The sequence below is a fragment of the Mandrillus leucophaeus genome, unplaced genomic scaffold (assembly GCF_000951045.1).
Source record: "Mandrillus leucophaeus isolate KB7577 unplaced genomic scaffold, Mleu.le_1.0 Scaffold364, whole genome shotgun sequence".
Classification (NCBI taxonomy): Eukaryota; Metazoa; Chordata; class Mammalia; order Primates; family Cercopithecidae; genus Mandrillus; species Mandrillus leucophaeus.
Window position 1 is genome coordinate 2,459,800 of NW_012103854.1, and position 20,229 is coordinate 2,480,028.

Consider the following 20,229-nt stretch of genomic DNA (forward strand, 5'->3'; position numbering starts at 1 on the left):
GAAATTAAGCACATTTCCTAAGTGATAAAAATACAACATATCAAAGACAATTTTTCCATTGGTACTGACATGCTGATTTGACAGTTTTCTAAACTAGCATATATATCTGTCTATATAGATAGATAGACAAAGGACATGTAGTATAAACTACTTGATGTGTAAGTTCTTGCTGTCCCATCAGAACATCGTATGCACAGAATGTAAATTTAAAAACAAGACCTTTCTTCTAGTAGGAATTAAAGATATTCTAATGTCCTCTATAAAATCACATGAGAAAAAAAAGTCCTCCAAGACTGCTTTTACTAATGAAAAACAAAAACTGAAAGAAAAAATTAGGTATATTTGTGCACTAAGTACTCTATAAGGTGTGTGCAAACTTCTCTAATGCTAGCTTTGTCATGTTTCATCAAATCATATAAACTAAAAGATGAGTGAATGAAAAAGATGAGACACATGAAAGTAGATAAAGGCATATGATGTATGAAATGACTATGAAAGAGGAGGATCCATGATCCGAGTAAACACACATCATCCATCTATAGGTACACTGTTTTGTTTTACATTAAGAAAGCCTGGTCATTGGACCATAATTATAGCAAATTCATGAACTTTAAAAATAAAATCACACACTAATGATTTAGGAATGCTATTAAACAGGGAAATAAAATTATCCATAGTAGTTGCATTGTCCATAGAGAAAAAGGAAAAGAAATACATTAGCACCAACCAACATACATGAAAAACAATTTTAAATCTAAAACACATATCAATTTGCCATCTTTTAATGTTTTATCGGAAATAGAAACTGACCTTGCCTTATTTCCAATGTGTCTTTCATGTATATTTTCTCAACCCTCTATCCAATAACATACATTAAAGAAATCTTTAAGGAAAGTATATTATCTATCAACACATATCAACAAACACAATTCTTTCATTCATTTAGAAATTATTTAAGAATTCTCTATATTGATGACAAAATGGATGCTTGAAAACATTGTAGTAACCGAAAGTTAAAGATTATCCATTATGGTTAAGACCTAGCAATTCCACTGAACAAGGAGTATCGTCATCCCTTTGTTTTTCCCAAGGAAATAAATGTAATGGAAGTTTATAACCTCATTTAATCATGAAATAAGTCGATGTTGTGAAATCAGTTATAGAGAAAAAACTCAATATACACACAGGACAGAACAGTATTCTTTGAAGGGCTGTATTTCAAAACAAATTTTTTGTACATAAAGTGTTTTTCTTTTGATGTAGAGGTATCATCTCCTGAAGCTGTGCAAGTTTTAAATAGTGATCCATCTCAATCCACCTCTTTCTACTAGAGAAGCAGAAAAAAAGATAGAAGGGAAAAAATACAGCCACTGGACATTGTAGTTTGTTTTCCTGAAGAGAATGTCGTTCCACCCACTTCAGTTCATTTTTCCAAACCATTTAAGACAAATTGTGTCAGACATTGAGCAATACCTTATCCTAACACCATGCCATACAAGAAATTGTTAGAAAATGCCCTCCATTATTTTCAAAATGCTAAACTGGCTTAGCGGTGTGGAATGTTACCAGAGATGTTACCAATTAGACTGATCTAATAGTTTAAACATCTTTCAACTTTAAAAATTTAATAGAAAAAAAAAGAAGATGCCATTTTGTATGACCGTCATTTGGTTACATAACATAAATGAGATCATGAGGATTTTAGGTTTCTTGTCTTATGGTTATATCTTAACTATAAGCCAGTGATGAGTTAATTTCCCTTCTGGTGGTGACACCTATGCGTGAAACTAGAAATCTTCCCAGAAGACGGCATCGAGTCAGGAGAGAAATTAAATTCTCTAATGGGCTGAAAGGGTGCCTACTCCTCATTGATAATGTTTCTTTTAATGTAACACTTCCACTTAGAATAAGCCATTTCAAAACACGCTACCAACTCTTTACTGTGCAAATAAATGTTCCGTCTAATACGTTTAGGTAAAGTTTGAGCAAGTAGATGAAAAATACTCTCTTTATGGCAACTATATTTCACAGCTTTCTGAGATCTTAGATTTGGTCTGTGGATATGAGGATAAGACAAACATTTAGAAATGTTAAAAAGAAAGAAATCTAAATATAGACAAAACTTAAAACCATAAAAACAGAAATTAATATTATCAAATGTGACAAAATCTTGGCTTTATATTAACTGATAATCTCCATGTACGTTACATTCATCATGTAAAGAAAGTCAAAACATACTTAAAAATGTGTAACTTTCATGCTTTACAATGATTAGACTGAAAGTGGAGCTTATTTTATACTCTATGCAATTATCCAAAACAAGAGAGAAGTTAGTAAAAGGTCATTTTGACCATCGGAGCCAAATTATTATGATTTGAAGTCTTCTTAAAAAAATTGTTCAAAACATATGTGACAAAAACTGAAATGAATATTTTTTCAATATTCCTGGGACTAAAGAAAGAAAAAGGAAAAAGCATTAAAAAGAATGAAAAATACCTTTCTGTTTCTCAAACTTTGTAGGAAATGTTTGACATGGGTTGGATCTTTGGAGGAAGGAAAGCTCTCACAACAACTTTGGCACAGATGTCCCAGTAAGCTCTCCTACATCATCAGGAAAGGTGATTTTGGCTGATCCCTTCTCAGAACATGTTATTTCTTCAGTAACCCAAGTTTTGGTGGGATGCACATCCCTGTTTCCTCAGGGAAAAGGGCTCCCATTCCAAGAATCTCCTATTCCAAAAGAAGCGCTGTGCCTCTGTCATTTTTAAAAGCACCCATATTAACACTTGCTGAAATTCAGTTTATTTATATATATATTTTTAAGTCTGGTTCTGCATGTTTGCATTTGTAAACCTCTTTCCTACTTGGTCACACGAGAGACAGTGCTGGAGGCTGAATCGGTCCTCTTCCCGTGTCTTCACTGCCAAGGGCAGCCCAAGGAAAACTGGCGGCAGCAACAGGCTCAACCCCTTCGTATTTCAACCAAAGTGGCCACGTGAGCCCACAATACTGGAAGCTGAAGATCTGCAGTCAGGACTGCAACTCCCTCAAAATACAAGACAAATTGTGTGTGTGCTCTCCACCACCTTATCTCTTTTTGGCAATAAGCCATGGTGTAACCCCCTTGAGATGACAAAAGGAATAAAAGCTCAGATGTAATCAAAGGACTTGTGATCAGCATGCTAGCATCTGAAGTTGCACAGCAAGCAGGTTTGGCACACAGTCATGCTTTTTTAGTCAATTTCAATGGGTAGTGTAGGTATGAGTCAACGCCAACACGAAAGGTGAATAGGAATGTGATAATCAACTCTCAAATCAGTCAGTATAGTACATTTTCATAGCTTTGAGCCCATATTTGGTCACCATTTCATGTAAACTATTTCATGGCACTTTTTGTCCATGCAATTAGCAAGCCCGAAGAAGGAAAATAGCTAGTACAATCAATCATTATCTACCACTGATTTGTCCATATAAATACGTATCTTCACATAAGATAAAGAGATACTGATCTATATTTTTTGCAGGTTTCTCACTGATTTCACAAATTGCCCAATTTCAGATGTAAGTGGAGTAAAAATGGACATGTATACTATTGCCAGCAGGAAGAAGCAGCCCTATGTAAACATATCTCAGACTTGTAAAATCTGCAATTCAGTTTTCAACTATAAATATTAAAAGAGGACCATTATATACACAACTTCATGCTTGAAAGGTTAGATTCATCACTGCAGAAAAAGACAACAAAAAGATAAATACATGGAATTAGTAGTCTTGAATTAAAATTTTAAATCAATATTTATTTTAAGAAAACTGGTAGAACCTTGAATAGAGTCTATAAGCCAACTGACTGGCTACCAATGAGCCAATTGATTATCTGATATGTGTGCTATACATTACTTTCTAAACTCCAAGATGTCACGGCAATTTCCATCTGAGGTTCATTCCACATTTTTCCTTTGCCACTGAGAATTTTAGGGTAAGTGTTTTGCTCAGTAACTGTTCTGGGAAAGCAGAAAATTAGGATGTTTATCACATATGTATGACAATTAAATTTAATTCTGTATTTGTAAGCTACATAATCTTCTGCAAGCATTACAATACAACTGTGGAAAGGGCTGAGGACTGACCTCGATAATGTTGTTTACTTCGCCAACACCTGACTCTAATCCTCTATTCTTCAGTTCTTGGTTCCTCCTTCCTTTTGCAAGCCTTGCCCACTGTGAATGTTATGCAAGGTAGACCTGCCTGCTCTCAGGCCTTCAATCTGTATTACAGGTTCCATTGTAACCTAAGGCACCACAGATTTCTGGTTTCTCACCTGTCTCTCATAGCAGTCATAATTACTAAGGTTTTCCTAGAACTGCATTAAGTCAGAGGTCTGAGGAACAGAGGTCTTTGAGATATACACTTACAAAGCAAATCTTAGAGACATCCTTGACATTTACTCAAAGAAAAATCAGTAAGTAGAATGTACAGACAAGGAGAATAACAGAGGTCTCTTCATTCACCCTCCACAATGCATGGAGTCATCTTTAAGTTTATTTATCAACATTTGTTTTTCTCTATTCAAGGAAAATAGATGCTCTACTAGGTGTGCTTTGGAGGCTGCTTTCTAATCTTCAGAGATGGAGTTCACTCAATATTCTTGCCTGTCATGCCAATGCCAAAAAATGTGTCTATAGGAAGCACTCCTTTTTCCAAACCCTCAATTATCTCTCTTAACTCTTCCTGTGTTGGTAAATTTAGAAAACAGAACTATATCTAGAAAGAAAACTAATTTAAACAAAGATGAAATAGTTTTGCATGTATAAATCATTGAGAGGAGCATAACCAAGAGGAGGTGGTAATCAGTGATTTATATGACTGCCACAATTTGAATTTTAAGTCAAGTAAACATTTGCCACTGTGCCCTACAGCCTAATAAACACAGCAGTGTTCAAAAGGGTGATAACACCCAAAATAGGACTCACTAAAAGCAATCCGCTGACCTTATTTTAAAAATATAATTTTAAAAGTAATTTTTATGTGACTATTTTATATCACAGCTAAGTTGACCACATAAGAAATTTGAGAACGTTTTCATTTTCTAATTGTTTCTTTCCTTTCTGGGGATGGGTGGGAGAGGTTGATCAGAATGATTTGCATTTGTGTGTGTTGGGTGGATGTGGTAAACAATTCTAAAGTTTCATAATTCTTATTCTTTATATAAGATGCTAGATTCATAAGATCTTTAATCTTCTGTAGCATATAGTGTCTATTCTGTGGAAAAATATGTATTTAAAAGGAAAATTTCTGATTTTCTAATAGTATTCATATTACTACCAGCTTTGGCCATTTCATGAACCAAAAAGATGATGAGTTCTTTGTTGCCATTTAAGGGTATAAACCCCTTTAAAAAGGCAGCGATTCAGAGGTGGCTAAAAACGATTGTGAACCCAAGTTCTGAGTGGTGTCAGAAGGCTGGATAAAGCAAGCCTACTGCATCTCCGCTATGTGAAGTGTGCTAATGGTTGGTTTAAAAAATCATTACACTATTAGATTACAGGGCAAAGGTTAGAGAGTAAGTGGTAATTCCAGCTCAAGATGGTATTAAAAATTCTGTGAACGGGGGTTATGATAGGGGAGGGATAGTTTTCTCAGGTGAAGAAGAATATGATGATAGGTCCATTTTCATGAGACCCACTTGACCCTGTATGTGATCAAGCTAATTATCTGACAGGCTGAAAGCGGAGTATGGGAAGCTACTAAATAAATGACGCTACTGAGAGAGGTTTTACTTTCTCTGGTCAAGTAGGTGAAACTGATTAAGAAAGAGAGTGAGTTATTCAGGATTTTCTCACCACGGAGTTGCTAAGGTAAGATGCAACTAAGAGAGTCAGGTTTCCCATCTTTCTGCATTGCTACATAGTTTTGCTGTAATGTTGCTAATGAGGCATGCCTGTCCAAAATTACTGAAGAAGCCACAAGGTGCTGGAGAAAAATATTTCAAAATGATTGAAGCATCTTGTGCATTTTCTCAGCCCATTTTTACATGCTTGGAATGCTTTTATCCTTCAGTAGCATGTGCACAGCCTTTATAATTAGATCTTCACCATTATTGCATAAAGGTTTGGTATTCTCTGAATAGCACAGCTCATTCGGATGATCTCTTCCTTGCTTACAGTTTCACTGTTGCTTTCTATTGTTTCTCTCTCCCTCTCCTAGTTGTGTTACACACTAGTTCTGTGCTCTTGGAAGGTCCTTGACCTCTCTGAATTTGTTTCTTCATCTGCATCACTAAGGGTAATAAGACTTTATGGGGTCATTGTATGGATTAAATGAAATGATATTCTCTATATGAAAAGGCTTATCATACAGCCTTTGCACATAGAAGGTTCTCTGTAAAAAATAAACTCCATTCCTCACTGAATACACACACAGTGACTATGGGCAGTCATATGAAGAGGCTAGAATAAACTGATTCATAAAGGACACCACTTAAATTTAATTCAGTTTCTCCTACATAACTCAAGACATCATTAAACAAATGATGCTTATATTTTTCTGCTTTCTCAGCTCTGTGACTATATTGACAGGGTTCTACCATGTATTAGCATGTTTGTCTGTGTAAGTAAGTATAAATAGAAGAAGAATCACAATTGAGAATAGGTTTAAACATTAGGAAGACAAAGATTTTGAGAGACAAGTAAAACGTTATCAGGGTGCACTGCCCCTTTCCATTCCAAAGAAAGGATTAGATAGGGAAGGTTCCAAATTGCAATGTTTGCTAAGAATTGCGTTAGCTGATCAGTTTAGGAAGAAATCAGCAGTAAATATACTGATTAAAAGATATTCTGGAGATGAAATCTTTTGCTTTTTAATATCCAAACAACTCTTCGCAATGTCACATCCAAAGGTCTGTTCTGAATGGAAAGGGCTAGTCCAGGTTAAGAGAAAGGGAGAGTGCTTCTTTTGAGAAATTATTCAGTAAAGCCTACCTTTTGCCAACAGCCAGGCATGGGTAAGCCATCTGGCCCCTGTTTTAAAGAGAAGAAAAAGAATTCCTCAGGCTCCGTAAGTGTGATTAAACTTCATAATTCACATGCTCAGAGGCTTAAAAATAAATTTCTACCCATTAGTGGCTTTGGTCATGGGCATCTTTTACTAATTAGCAACTCCCAATATATTACCCAGTGTTAGGTAAAATAAAGAAAATTCAAATGTTTTCCAGAGTGAGTACACATTTTGAAAACACATAAAGTATAGAAAATGTTGTGCCTAATTTTGAAAAAGCAATTTACAAAGCATAGTGCTCTATTCATATCTATATTTTTAGATAATAAATCTATACTCTTAATTTCATTAAAACAGGTCTCGCTGGTATCTCTATTAAGTAAACCGAAATAACTTATCTTCCTGGTCACTATTAGACTATGGCTGAATTCATGATAATGATGAATAATCAATGATAAACCATTTCTATCTGAAGTTTGTAGCTCTTCACATGCCAGTATTTTTCACTTTTCTATATTGAAAGTAAATACAGTAGAACATACTCAATTGAATTAGAAGACAAGCAGCCTATCTATATTTTTATGATAAAATATTATCTAGAACATTCATCGATTTCTCTATTTAAATTATTCAGAAGTTAACAAATTCTGAATAAAATAAGAGGTTCCTAAGTGTGGCAAAATGTATTTTAAAGTGTATGCATTCTTCAGATACAAATGATACAAATAAAGCAGGAAGAGTTGGTACATCAAGAGGGCATGCTTCTACTTTTCCCCCGACAAAATGATCATAAAATATGATTTATCATCAATACCAAGCAAACAAAGAACTAGGAACTTCATATTGAGATTTTCTAACTATAATCACTGACTGCTTAATTTTTAAAAATATAAATACAATCTCTTAAAGAGAAATATAAATTTATCTTTAAAGAATCATGCTTATACCTGAAGAATAATATAAGAACATGCAGACCAGTATAACCATCAATGCAAACATAAAAATTTTTATTTATACCTCAGAAAATATGAATATACTTTCATTTTAAATGTAAAAAAAAGAACACTTTTGAAAAGCTTCATAAAATATTTGGGAAAAACTGGTAATGCCAGATTGGTACAAGGAGAAGGTTCAACCAGCAGAATTTTAGATTTTAGTATCAGGAGGATTTTGAGTTCATGCCAATGGAGATAAGGGAGTTTGGTCTACTTTAGGAAAGTGAGTTTCAAAAGGAGAGACCATTAAATTGAAAAGGTTATGTGACAAAGAAGAGGGTTGGGGCTGCAGACTCTTATCATCTTTAGAAGCTCAGAGAAGTTTGGTCCTCTTCTCTCTGGTCTCTTAAAGCATTCTCTTGAATTGGTTAACACTTGACAACAGAAGCTGAATTCCGTAGGTTGGGCCTTATTTACAGCCTGATAGAAATATAGCGAAAAAGGCAGAAATACCTTTATTTGTTTTAGAGAAAAAGAAAAAAAGTCAAACTTAGGTGGAAAACCAAAAGCTATGGTCCAGCAGTGTCTTTGCATCAAATATTTTCATATAATTTTACTGTAATCTTTAAATATTTATGGAAAAAATTAATATTCCAAAGAACACAAAAAAGGTGGTCATGTCAGTTGTGAGAACAACATCAGGAGATTAATTTGCATTCATTGATAGAAACACGTGCTTGCCCTCTGACTCTGCAGAGTGGCAGAAGGAGCCTGTTCATGCACATGCATGTAGTGTGTTTATCATGTAAAGCTTGCCCAGAAAGCACCACTTTACACTGATAGAGATGAACATGTAATAAAGGAACTGCATGCAGGGTGGTAGGAAAGAGAAATACTGTACCAATTGGCAAGGGGCATCCAGCCCATCCAGGCCAGGCTGGCCTGGCTCCCCTTTTTCCCCCTTAACGCCACGGAATCCCTGTTTGTAAAGATTAACTGATAATGTTACTAACACAAGAAATCACTTAAGCACAAATTCTGCGAAAGAAGTAACTACAACAACAAAAGGCTGGGAGAGGAGCAACTCTGAAGGGAAAAGTAACATCCAGTGAAGTTGGACAAAGTAAAATGGAGGGAGACATATTCCTACAACAGGGGCTTGTTTGAAAACAGTGGCCTCTCTTTGGAGGGGTATGGAATAGTGCCGGTTCCTTTCGGATCTTACATTCAGGTTCCAGTTGTGCCGTGATATTTGGGGGTTAAGAAACCAGGCAGAGCTAGTGGCCAGAGATGAGATATGGAACATATCAGGATAACTATGATAAGTGTTTCTGGGTATCTTGAAGTCCGTGTTAAATGACCCCAATCAGAAACCCTCCTGTTACGGATCCCTCCAGCTTGCTCTTCTCCCATCTGATCCCCTCACACAAACATCTGGAGACAGTTCCAGGAGTCAGACATACCAACGGGCAGGGTGCATCTAATCCAGGAGCACCCTGTTCTCCTTTCTCCCCTTTAGGGCCCTTTTTGCCTTTCTTTCCCTTTTCCCCCTGTGGATACAAGGGTTTAAATAAAAGACAAATTTTATTTGGGGGGAAATAATGGTAATTCAAAAGATGGTTTAGGTAAGAAAATTCTGGAAGGGCATTTACCACTGTTTTCTGATTTAGGTAAGGCATGATATTATAAAAGCTAATACTTTCCAGAGTGACAATGGATTCTGGGCAGGGGCATGTGGGATTTTATTTAAGATACTCAACAAGACAGAAGGAGGCTTAAAAGCTGATACATCAGAAGTGCTAACTTAGACCACAATGTCACAGTCATGAATTAGGTGTCTGAGTCACAGATCCTGTGAGGATGACAGGTACCAAAAGCATTGAAGCCAGCCAGTGGCAGATGAAGTTCAGGGAAATAATGGATACTTCACTCAATTTTCAATACCTGTCACCTTTCTTTTTTCTAATCCTGTAACAGATGAAAGCTGCATTGAACCAGAGGAAAAGGAAAGAATGTTAACAGTGTCTAGTTCTTTGAAATGTATCCAACTTTATGATTGATATTACTTGTGTAACTCTCATTCAAAAATACTCAATGTCTTAAAATATGCTATTTCTTTTAATATTTTTTATATCCTTTTGTTACAGCAAAACATTTTTTTAAAAGAAACCAAAAGCAAATACTTTCCTTATTAAGTCAGGTAACAAATGTTAAAAGTGCTAATAGTTTGCAGCAATGCCAACTGGAGAAACCGACTTATTTATAAACCTAGGGATCTTCTTTAATTCACTCTCTTACTGATCTCATGCCATGTATTTACAATGGTAAATGAGTTTCCAGCTTACTCATAATGTGACAAAAGCCAAAAAAAAAAAAAAAAATCTGTTCAGGAGAGGAAAAGCAGCTTGGACTCAGTAAAATGAGGTAGGCAGGATAATTACATAGTGGGAATGTAGATATGGAAATTAGTATTTAGGAATCAAGGTAAAGGTTGTGGGAAATCTGCATGGATCATAGGGCCAGAGGAATTAAGGAAAGGAGGCAAAAGGAGGAGAAGGAAGGAATGCACCTCAGCTGTTTTATATTAACATCAATATCTCTGCATATTTATAGACAGGGAGTTAGCGCCGTGCAGAATTCAAAATGCTATACAATACATACTTAAAAAAATGTATTCATTCTGCAATCAGGATGGGAGTTACAATAAAACTGAATAATCTCTGAAGCAAAGCAACATGAATATTGAAAGTGAAAAGAGATACACATAACAGAAATATATGAGATGTGCATTCAAATTAATACATTCATTCTGACAGCATGAGCAAAAGCTCTTCATTTATCTCCTGTGTGCCAAAAAGATTGCATCAGAAGGCTCAGAATCAAAAACACTTGGATTTCTTGAATATGGGGCAAAGAGACATTCTCTGTGGCTTAGTTGATTATGATCAAAGACAATGATGACCCCAGAAGCCAGGGTGAAATGAGAGCAGTTGTGATAGGAAGTAAGATGGGAGGAACATTCAGAAGTAAGTTGGTCACTCACTCAAGATGGATCAACATCCTTCCTTAATAAATCACTTCAGTACCATGAGATAAAACTGATGTAAACTCATTTGGGTGAGCTCTTCCCTCCCAGAGGGCAGTGGACTCTTCTTCACATAGGTGTGTCTGAGACCGGTGTGTTGGGTATTATTACTTTGGAATTCAATTCATTATTTGATTGGTAAATCAACTCAGATTAACCACTCAACAGAAAAATGTTGTCATATGAATGTTACTGTGCCAGACTATAGGAATCATTTTTCAGTAATATTTTAGTGAGCCTCAAGCTTTACAGAAAAGAAACACTACAGTATGAAGAATAACGTGCCAATGTTATTATTAGTCAGCATTGTTTTGTAATATGTACTGATTCCCCATGCAATACAAAACCATGTCATTGTGGGTATGAGTACATGAGAGTTCTTGATAACTTTTATTTCCCATGTCAAATAATTATATACATGAATTATTCTCATTTAGAATCAATTTTTGTAAATTTAAAACTTCTAATCATGGAAGCTGAACATGGAAATATTTTGTATGGGTGATTAACATTATTCTGAGGATCAAGTTTCCAGCTTTTATGCTTTCCTATGCTGTAATGCTGGTAATTTCTTTCTCGTAAACATGAGTATCCTCCTAATGGTATTTTTTTTTTTTTTTTTTGAGACAGGGTCTCACTCTTGTTGCCCAGGCTGGAGTGCAATGGCGTGATCTTGGCTCACTGCAACCTCCGCCTCCGGGGTTCAAGCGATTCTCCTGCCTCAGCCTCCCAACTAGCTGGGATTATAGGCACCCACCACCACCCCCAGCTAATTTTTGTATTTTCAGTAGAGACAGGGTTTCGTCATGTTAGCCAGGCTGGTCTCAAACTCCTGACCTCAAGTGATCCACCCGTCTCAGCCTCCTAAAGTGTTGGGATTACAGGAGTGAGCCACCGCGCCCAGCAGTAATATGTTTTTGCGTGATTAAGATTTTAGACTCATATAACCCATTAGGTAAATATAAAATGCATATATATATATATATATATGTTTTTGAGTTTTTTTAGAGCCAGAGTTTTGTTCTGTCACCCAGGCTAAAGTACAGTGGTGTGAGCATAGCTCACTACAGCCTCAAACTCTTGAGTTCAAGTGATCTTCCCACCTCAGCTTCTGGAGTAGCTGGGACTACAGGTACACACCACCATGCCCCACCATATTTTTTTATTTTTTAGTAGAGCTGGGAGTCTCACTAGAGATGGGTTGCCCAGGCTAGTGTTAAACTCTATGCCTTAAGCAGTTCTCCTACCTTGGACTCTCAAAGCACTGGGATTATAGGCATGAACCACTGCACCCAGCCACATATCATCTTTAAAACACACTCATCTTGGGCTGAAAGCTTATATGCACAATTTATCTCAAAACACATATATTTTATAGTCAGAATTTATAATTCAGAATAAAAGAATTTTTTATACCTCAGTTTTCTTGTTTGTGAAGTGGGGAAAATAATGCCAACTTCGGGGGTTGTTATGAGGATTAAAAGACTTATCATATGTAAAGCCCTTGGGAAAGCACATAATGCTCAGTAAATGTGATGATACTGGTGATGATGACGGGGCTTTCAGATAACCACTTACGCGGGCTGTCTTACCAACGGGTAGGGGGAGAGTCTAAGCAATGCTTAAGGCCTAAAACTTACACCACAAGCTTAATAATCTTCTTTCTTTGACAACTCTCATTTAGCCTTGCTTGTCAACAGCTATGAAGGTCACTGTCCAAGAGACTTGATAGGGTTAAAGAGAGCAGGGACAAATTAACCTGAGAAATATAACAGGTTTAAATTTGTACTGTGAAATATAGTTTCAGCCACTTTAAGATTTTCACTATTCTATTGAGGGATTGAGTTTTTGATGGCTTCTTTTGTTGTGTCCAACGTTAAAAATTCTCCTTAGATCTACTACCAGGTAAAAGACCCAAGCAAAATACTGAGAAAGGAGTGGTGGGGGAAGAGAGAGAGAGAGAGAAGGATGGACGGAGGGAGGGAAGGAGAGAAAAGAAACAGAGGAGAGGAAAGGAGGGAAGGGAGGAGAAAAGAACAAAGGAGAAGAAAGGAAAAAATGGCTTTTAAAATCCATAATCCAAACTTTTCTTCTCAAGTCACAAAACCATATTGCCTGATATTGGCTCCTAAAGACCATGGAGCTGCTGATTCAGAGATAGAACTTCAAAATCAACCTCATAAAATACACCAATATCTCCGTTTTAAAAATCCCTGTTGCTCTGAACCTGAAAGTGGCAAGTCCTAGTCCTGCGTAGTGAACTTACTGTAGTTTATCAGTCACACTGCTTCTCCTCCATTTTCAAATAAAAAATATCAAGGTACAAAACATATCTCCATTTCTCTACTGGGAAGTAGTGAAGACAAGTGAGATGCTGGCTTTGCAGGGTTCAATGAGCTCTGCCAAATACCATTGCAGATTTGTGCCATTTAATTTTACTTTTTAAAATAATTTTTTTCAAAAATCCTTTACTTTTCAATAAATTGGTGTCAGGTGGTTGAAAAACTGTAGCTTGAATATCTGGGGATAATAATTTTTTCTTCTATGCCAGGCAGTGCCCTTACTCTGGCAGCACAGCCTTCTTCATTCCTCTCTGAAGACCTGATTCCTTAAATCAGGCATCAGTATGTTTTTGGAGCACAGGATGGAAAAAGATTAAGTGTCAAATGGAATCACACAAGCTGAACAGCAAAGCAGACAGCAGGAGAAGAATCAAACAAGGTATATGCTGGGATGGAGAGGTTACCTTTTCTCCCTTTTCTCCTAGATCGCCCTTCTCACCCCGTGGACCAGGGAAGCCCTGTAAGATAAAAAGCAAACCAAAAAGATCTATTGGTGTAATAGTGGCAAAATCATCTAGAAACAAATATTTTAGGATTTTACATTTCTGAACTTAAATATAACACAAAGTGGCTCACCAGTCTTAAGACTGGTGAGATAATAAAGCAGTGCTTAGAAATGTAAGTTTTCTAATGTCTCAATTATCTATACACAACAGGTTGCTTGCTTTTTCTTTTAAGACATAGAGAGTAGAAAGAATATCAGGATACTAGTTTGAATTCTTGGAAGTTCACTGATTTGTGCAGATTTGGGCAAATCACTTACCTCTCTGCATTTTAGTCCCTTGACTGTAAAATGGGGTTAATGATATCCACCAGACAGCTGTTGTGAATGTTAAATGTGGTGATGCACTACAAAGTACCAGAATGATGCCTGCCCATAACAGGTGCTCATAAACAGTAACTAGTATTTGTATTACTTTTAGTATTCTCATTATTCATGTAATACAGGATGAGCAGTGATTGTGTCTAGAGGCATTTGCTTTTGACATTCTCTATTTTCACAGAAACATATTAGCATAAGATATATAGGGACTAAATGCTAAAGGAAAAAAATACTGCCTAACTGCTTTGAGGAAAAAAACATATCATTCTGTAAGGATAGCATGTGAGAAGTATGTTGATTTTATGCATATTTTTCATAAATAGGTCATACTGATGTTAAGAGTATCCTCAACTTGGGAAAGTATTTTGAAGTGCCACTATCCACTACTAGTTATTAATTTTATACAAGATAATTGTGTTTTTTTGCTTTTCTGTTTTATCTCATGCAAACACTACTGTATATTGCTGTTTACATGCACAGCAATATATGTTCTATGCATACCTATATGCACAGAAAATAAGTATTCTTTTTGTTATTGATGATGGAGACCATCAACATCTATTATAATAGGATGATGTTTATTGTACTTATTACTTACATCAAGACCAGGCTCTCCATCTTTCCCCTGCCAAAGAACCATAGTAGCTACATTAGTGTTTCTAAGTTTTATGAATAGATTATAGATTTATTTAAGGCTGTCTGAACATGCAACACTAGTACTAGAACAACTGCTTCAGAAATGTGAAAAAGATTCTCATTTGGATTAGTGACTGTTAGTGTTGCAGTTAAGTGTCATGAAAATTTTATATGATATATTGGGTTAAATAGACTAATATTCTGCTGGTGTTTAAGGCTTGGTAGCTAAGTTATCAGTCCAGGAGTTACACTGAAAGCAAAAATACTGTTTAGTTGATTAGTGACTGTTAGTGTTAAAGTTAAGGGTCATGAAAATTTTATATGATATATTGGGTTAAATAGACTAATATTCTGCTGGTGTTTAAACCTTGGTATCTAAGTTACCAGTCCAGGAGTTAAGTTAAAAGCAAAAATACTGTTTAGTTGAATTAAAAACATACCAGCACTAATAGAGGATATGAATCAATGCTACTTTAATTCGATAACTTAGTAGTTAGCTCACAAATGAGTAAAGAATGTAGAAATACAGTTTTAATTTGGCTAGATATGCATACCATGTACGAAGGGTGTGAAGATTGCAACTGAAAAGCTGTGTTTTTAAGTAAGCTTTGTAAATGAATAATCCCCAAATATTTTTTTAAAAGTCATAAGACTGTTAGGCAAGAATGATAAATTCACTCCCATGGTGCAGATTATCATGGTGATGACCCTATTGTGTCATAGTATGGATCCATCCAAAGTTCACGAAAGGCTACTTTGATTCCATCAATTAGATTTTGAAACCTATTTCAAAATCAGCATCTTTTTTTTTATTTTTTATTTTTTTTTTATTTAGCACTGAGGTAATCATGGACTATGTTTGTTATTTCAATTCATAAAAAGCATGTGGGAGATATGGAAAGGTTAAAACCCTTAATGCAACATACGCTTCTACTGTCATCCTACCCTATCTTAATGAATCAATTATAATCATTCCCAAGATGATATTTTTAAAGCAAATCAGAGGTCTCAATATGAATTCTGTGTAATTAAGAATTTTCAGGCCAGGCGCAGTGTCTCATGCCTATAAATCGAGCACTTTGAGAGGCCGAGAAGGGCGGATCACTTGAGGTCAGGAGTTTGAGACCAGCCTGGTCAACATAGTGAAACCCCATCTCTACTAAAAATACAAAAATTAGCTGGGCGTGGTGGCACACATCTGTAATCCCAGCTACTCGGGAGGCTGAGGCAGGAGAATCGCTTGAACCTGGGAGGTGGAGGTCGCAGTGAGCCAAGATCGCGCCACTGCACTCCAGCCTGGGCAAAAGAGCAAGACTCCATCTCAAATAACCATAATAATAATAATAATAATAATAATAATAATGATAATAATTTTCAGAAGACAGAACGTTATCAGTGTTCTATGTTCTGAAGATCATTTGTCATCATAGTAATTTAGAAAGTCAGAAACATCAAGTCGTCATAAATATCAATGTAATTTGGGGAATACTTTTTACTAGCAAGAGTCATTTTAGTAAATAGTCTATAGGAACAGATAAAGTCTGAAGAAGGCTGTTTTCAATGAAGCTTCCACAGCCATTTTTGGATCCAGTGACCTTCCAAGGAAGTACCAGTTATGAGTGTCCAGTCAGATGACGTAGGGAGGGCATCTTCTGACAGGATCCTGTTCTCGGGTTAATAGTTTATTCTAGAGACAGACTCTGATCCTGTCAATCTCGTGAAGTGCCTGGATGTGTCTGTACATGATAAGAGGGTGAGATACTGAATATGACCTATTTGTGAAGGACATGGAATTACTGGATTTATAGGTAATGAGTGGATTGCTGTTTCTTCTCTAACATTAGTCTGCCACAAGGGAAGGGTTAACCGTGTCAGTGACTGGTCATCTATGCATGCGGAAGGTGGGGATGTGCATGTGACCGGGAACTCACAGGCAGCCCATAGGGCCCTCTTGGTCCAGGCTCTCCCATAGCTCCTTTTTCACCCTAAAATGAAAAGTAGAAAGTTCAAATCATACACACACACCCACATTCACACACTTCCTCTCATGCCCTATGTCTAAAGCCTCTATTTCAAGGACCATTCTATGAAAATCTCAAAGATTTAGGCTCTTACAGAGTCACTGCCAGTGATATTTGGAAAGTAATCCACAGTAGCATCTTTTGCTAAATCACCTTTGAAAGAGGGGCGGCACAAGATTGCCGCTGGCCAGCTGTGCAAAAGCATTTGCATATCTCAGATGCCGTACTTGGGTTTTTTTGGCATTAGTATGAAGCATTTATTTGTTACTAATTATTTTGTTAGCACCTTTAAATGTAAGAATAAAGTGCCATTCTGTTTTGAGACAGGGTCTCCCTCTTTCATCCAGGCTGGAGTGTAGTGGTATGATTACGGCTCACTGAAACCTTAAACTACTGGGCCTGAGCGATCCTCCCACCTCGACCTCCTGAGTAACTGGGACTACAGGTAAGCACCACTATGCCCAGGTAGTTTTAAAATTATTTGTAGTGATGGAGGTCTTACTATGTTGTCCAGGCTGGTCTTGAACTCTGGGGCCTCAAGCAGTCCTCCCACCTTGGACTCCCAAAGTGTTGGGATTACAGGCTTGAACCACAGTGCCTGGCCTGAAATGCCTTTTCTTCTATCAAAAAACAATTATTCAGGGAAGCCCTTCCTCGATTGCCCACCTCCTACCACCAGCTATATTTTATTTCACAGCCCTTAGACACCAGAAGATGCATAAAGTTCGTGACCTGCTTATTCTCTGCTACCCTCACTAGAATACACACATGAAGGTTCTGGGGCCTCTAGCTTTGTTGTTCCCTATAGCATCCTCATAGCTTAGAATAGTGTTAGGCACATCAGGAAGTGTTTGTTGAATGAATGAGTCAAAGCAAATCTATATAATCATGTACACAGTTTGCTTCCTTTCTGAAAAAGAGGATTTATGTATTTTTTATGTATTTTTTATTCTGAGACACAGTCTTGCTCTGTTGCCCAGGCTAGAGTATAGTGGCACAATCTCGGCTCACTGCAACCTCCACATCCCGGGTTCAAGCAATTCTCCTGCCTCAGCCTCCCGAGTAGCCGGGATTACAGGCGCCTGTCACCACGCCTGGCCAATTTTTGTATTTTTAGTAGAGACAGGGTTTCACCATGTTGGCCAGGCTGGTCTGGAAGTCCTGTCTTCAGGTGATCCACCCACCTGAGCCTCCCAAAGTGCTGGGATTACAGAGGTGAGCCACCGTGCCTGGCCTGAAAAAAAAGGGTTTAAAAACTTTCAACCCTTCTGAATGCTAGATAAGGTAGGTATATGTTATCTTCCTCACTTTCTCTCCAAGTGCCTATTTAAATAGAATAGCTTTCCCCATCTTATATGATATTCTTGAATGCTTATAAAGAATAAGTATTATTGGAGGTAATCTTGTGAATAGAATAATTGTGATGTTAAAGAAAGGGATGTTCTGTATTTCAAATGGTGTTTTCTGCTGCTGCCATCTCCAAATTGAAGTGTTTGTCAGTACTTAGTATGAAAACTTCAGGAGTAATGGTGATTTTATATAAGTAGCCAAACAGAAAATCTTATCTCCTTTTATCATACCCCTGAAGGAGTTTAAAGGTTAGCAAATCTTTTTTCTTGGCAAAACACCAGGTTCAGCTGATAACAGTGCCTGCAGAGCTACCTGATATGCCTGTGTTTCTCCAGATTCCCATGTGAGCAAATTTCAGGTCCCTGTTGGCATTTTCTTTATCTAAATTTGAGGGGTCAGTGGAACTAATTAACACTGTCACCTACAGGCAATATGGTACAGGTGAGATTACTGAAAATAAATATGATAAAAGCTTAAACTTTTTACTCATTATTACTTTATGGTGATTACTAAAGCAGAAGCAATTGCACTCAGCACAGTGGCCAGATTTTAAATGAAACATTAAACATTTTTTTAAGAAGGGAATTTTCTTAACTTGTTAAGAGACACCTATAAAAAATATCTACAGCATAGGACTTAATAGTGAAATATCAAAAACAATCCCTTTAAGAATGGAGCAAGGGATGGGTGCAGTGGCTTATGCCTGTAATACCAGCACTTTGGGAGTTCAAGGCAGGAGGATCATTTGAGGCCAGGAGTTTGAGACCAGCCTGGGGACCAAGGTAAGACCCTATCTCTAAAAAAACAACCAAACAAAGGAACTAGTAAGATGTGTGTGTGTAAGTCTGTGTCTGTCTGTCTGTCTATCTATCTATCTATCTATCTATCTATCTATCTATCTATCTATCTATCATCTATCTATCTATCTGTCTGTCTGTCTATCTATCTATCTGTCTGTCTGTCTATCTATCTATCTATCTATCTATCTATCTATCTATCTATCTATCTATCATCTATCTAATCTATCTCTGTGTGTGTGTGTGTGTGTGTGTATGTGCGCATGCACGCACGTGTAGTGGGAGGTGGGGGTTTTAAGGAAAGATCCACATAAACTGGACTGTGTCTAGTTTGAAATAACTGAAACAACTCCACAGATTAGAATGGGTCTAATTGGAAAGATCTCCATAGATTATTTTGATATAACCATTCCCTTCTCCGCTGAGAACCTTGGCTTTGTCTTATTCTTAAAACAAATATACTATGGCTTATTTGAATAAAGCTGTCACTAAAACAGGTGTCTGTGAAATTCCTCTTCTAGAACAGCCACCCCCAATAATTACTTCAAGCTATTAACGACAATTCCATTTCTCTTGCCAGTTACTGCCTCAGAAGTGGACAGCTGACCCAGTGCTGGCAAATGAGGTGTCAGGGGCATCAGCCAGGAAGCTCTGGGGAAGCTTCCTCTCTGCTCAGGAAGAGACATGTGGGTAGTCTCTCCGTTCTCTGCTGGTGTCTCACTAGAGAGGATGCTTGGACCACTGTGCCCAGCTTGTCTATGGTCAGAAGACAAAGCCAACATGTAGAAAAGGGCTCCCAAGCAAAACCTAGAGTCCTCCTTTGAATATTTTCTTATATAAAATAATGTATTTCTTTATTGTGTAAGCCATTTTGAATTTGGGTTCTGTCACTTAGAGCCAAAAAGCATTCTAATGATTCCAGCTTGAAAGCTTTTAGGAATGAAATATTAACACAGGGATTTGAATGTGCAACTCCTTTTCCTGGATTAAGCAATTCCAAAAGTATTTTTCAACCTCTCAAGCTTAATACACTTTATAGAGTTCCAAAGCCAAATGAAGAAATCAGCTAAGGTAGGGAGGATCAGGTGCTTGCAGAGTGGAATATTAATGCTGTCAGTCATACACTTGAAAATGTTTGAATAACATTGCCTGTCAAATGCATGGTTTCTTTTAGGTTGTTCTAATTTCATTTGGGTTCTTTAATTTGCACGTCAACACTGAGGCATTATCCTAGAACACCTCCCTTT

General features: G+C 36.9%; 1 protein-coding gene across 2 annotated transcripts in view; it reads right to left on the minus strand.

Annotated features, from left to right (window-relative positions):
• Positions 1–359: 359 nt before the first annotated feature.
• COL25A1 (collagen, type XXV, alpha 1) overlaps positions 360–20,229 on the minus strand; it is a 514,206-nt gene continuing 494,336 nt past the window's right edge. Inside the window, exons 33-38 of one of the 2 annotated variants that reach the window (XM_011989830.1) lie at positions 16,746–16,799; positions 14,777–14,803; positions 13,760–13,813; positions 8,830–8,907; positions 6,978–7,016; positions 360–3,725 (exon numbers count right to left, since the gene is read on the minus strand). In XM_011989830.1, the coding sequence (XP_011845220.1) occupies positions 3,723–3,725; positions 6,978–7,016; positions 8,830–8,907; positions 13,760–13,813; positions 14,777–14,803; positions 16,746–16,799 (255 nt within the window). In that variant the 3' untranslated portion in view covers positions 360–3,722. Of the gene's footprint in view, positions 3,726–6,977; positions 7,017–8,829; positions 8,908–13,464; positions 13,814–14,776; positions 14,804–16,745; positions 16,800–20,229 lie in introns of those variants that run through there. The other variant, XM_011989831.1, reaches the window with a different exon arrangement.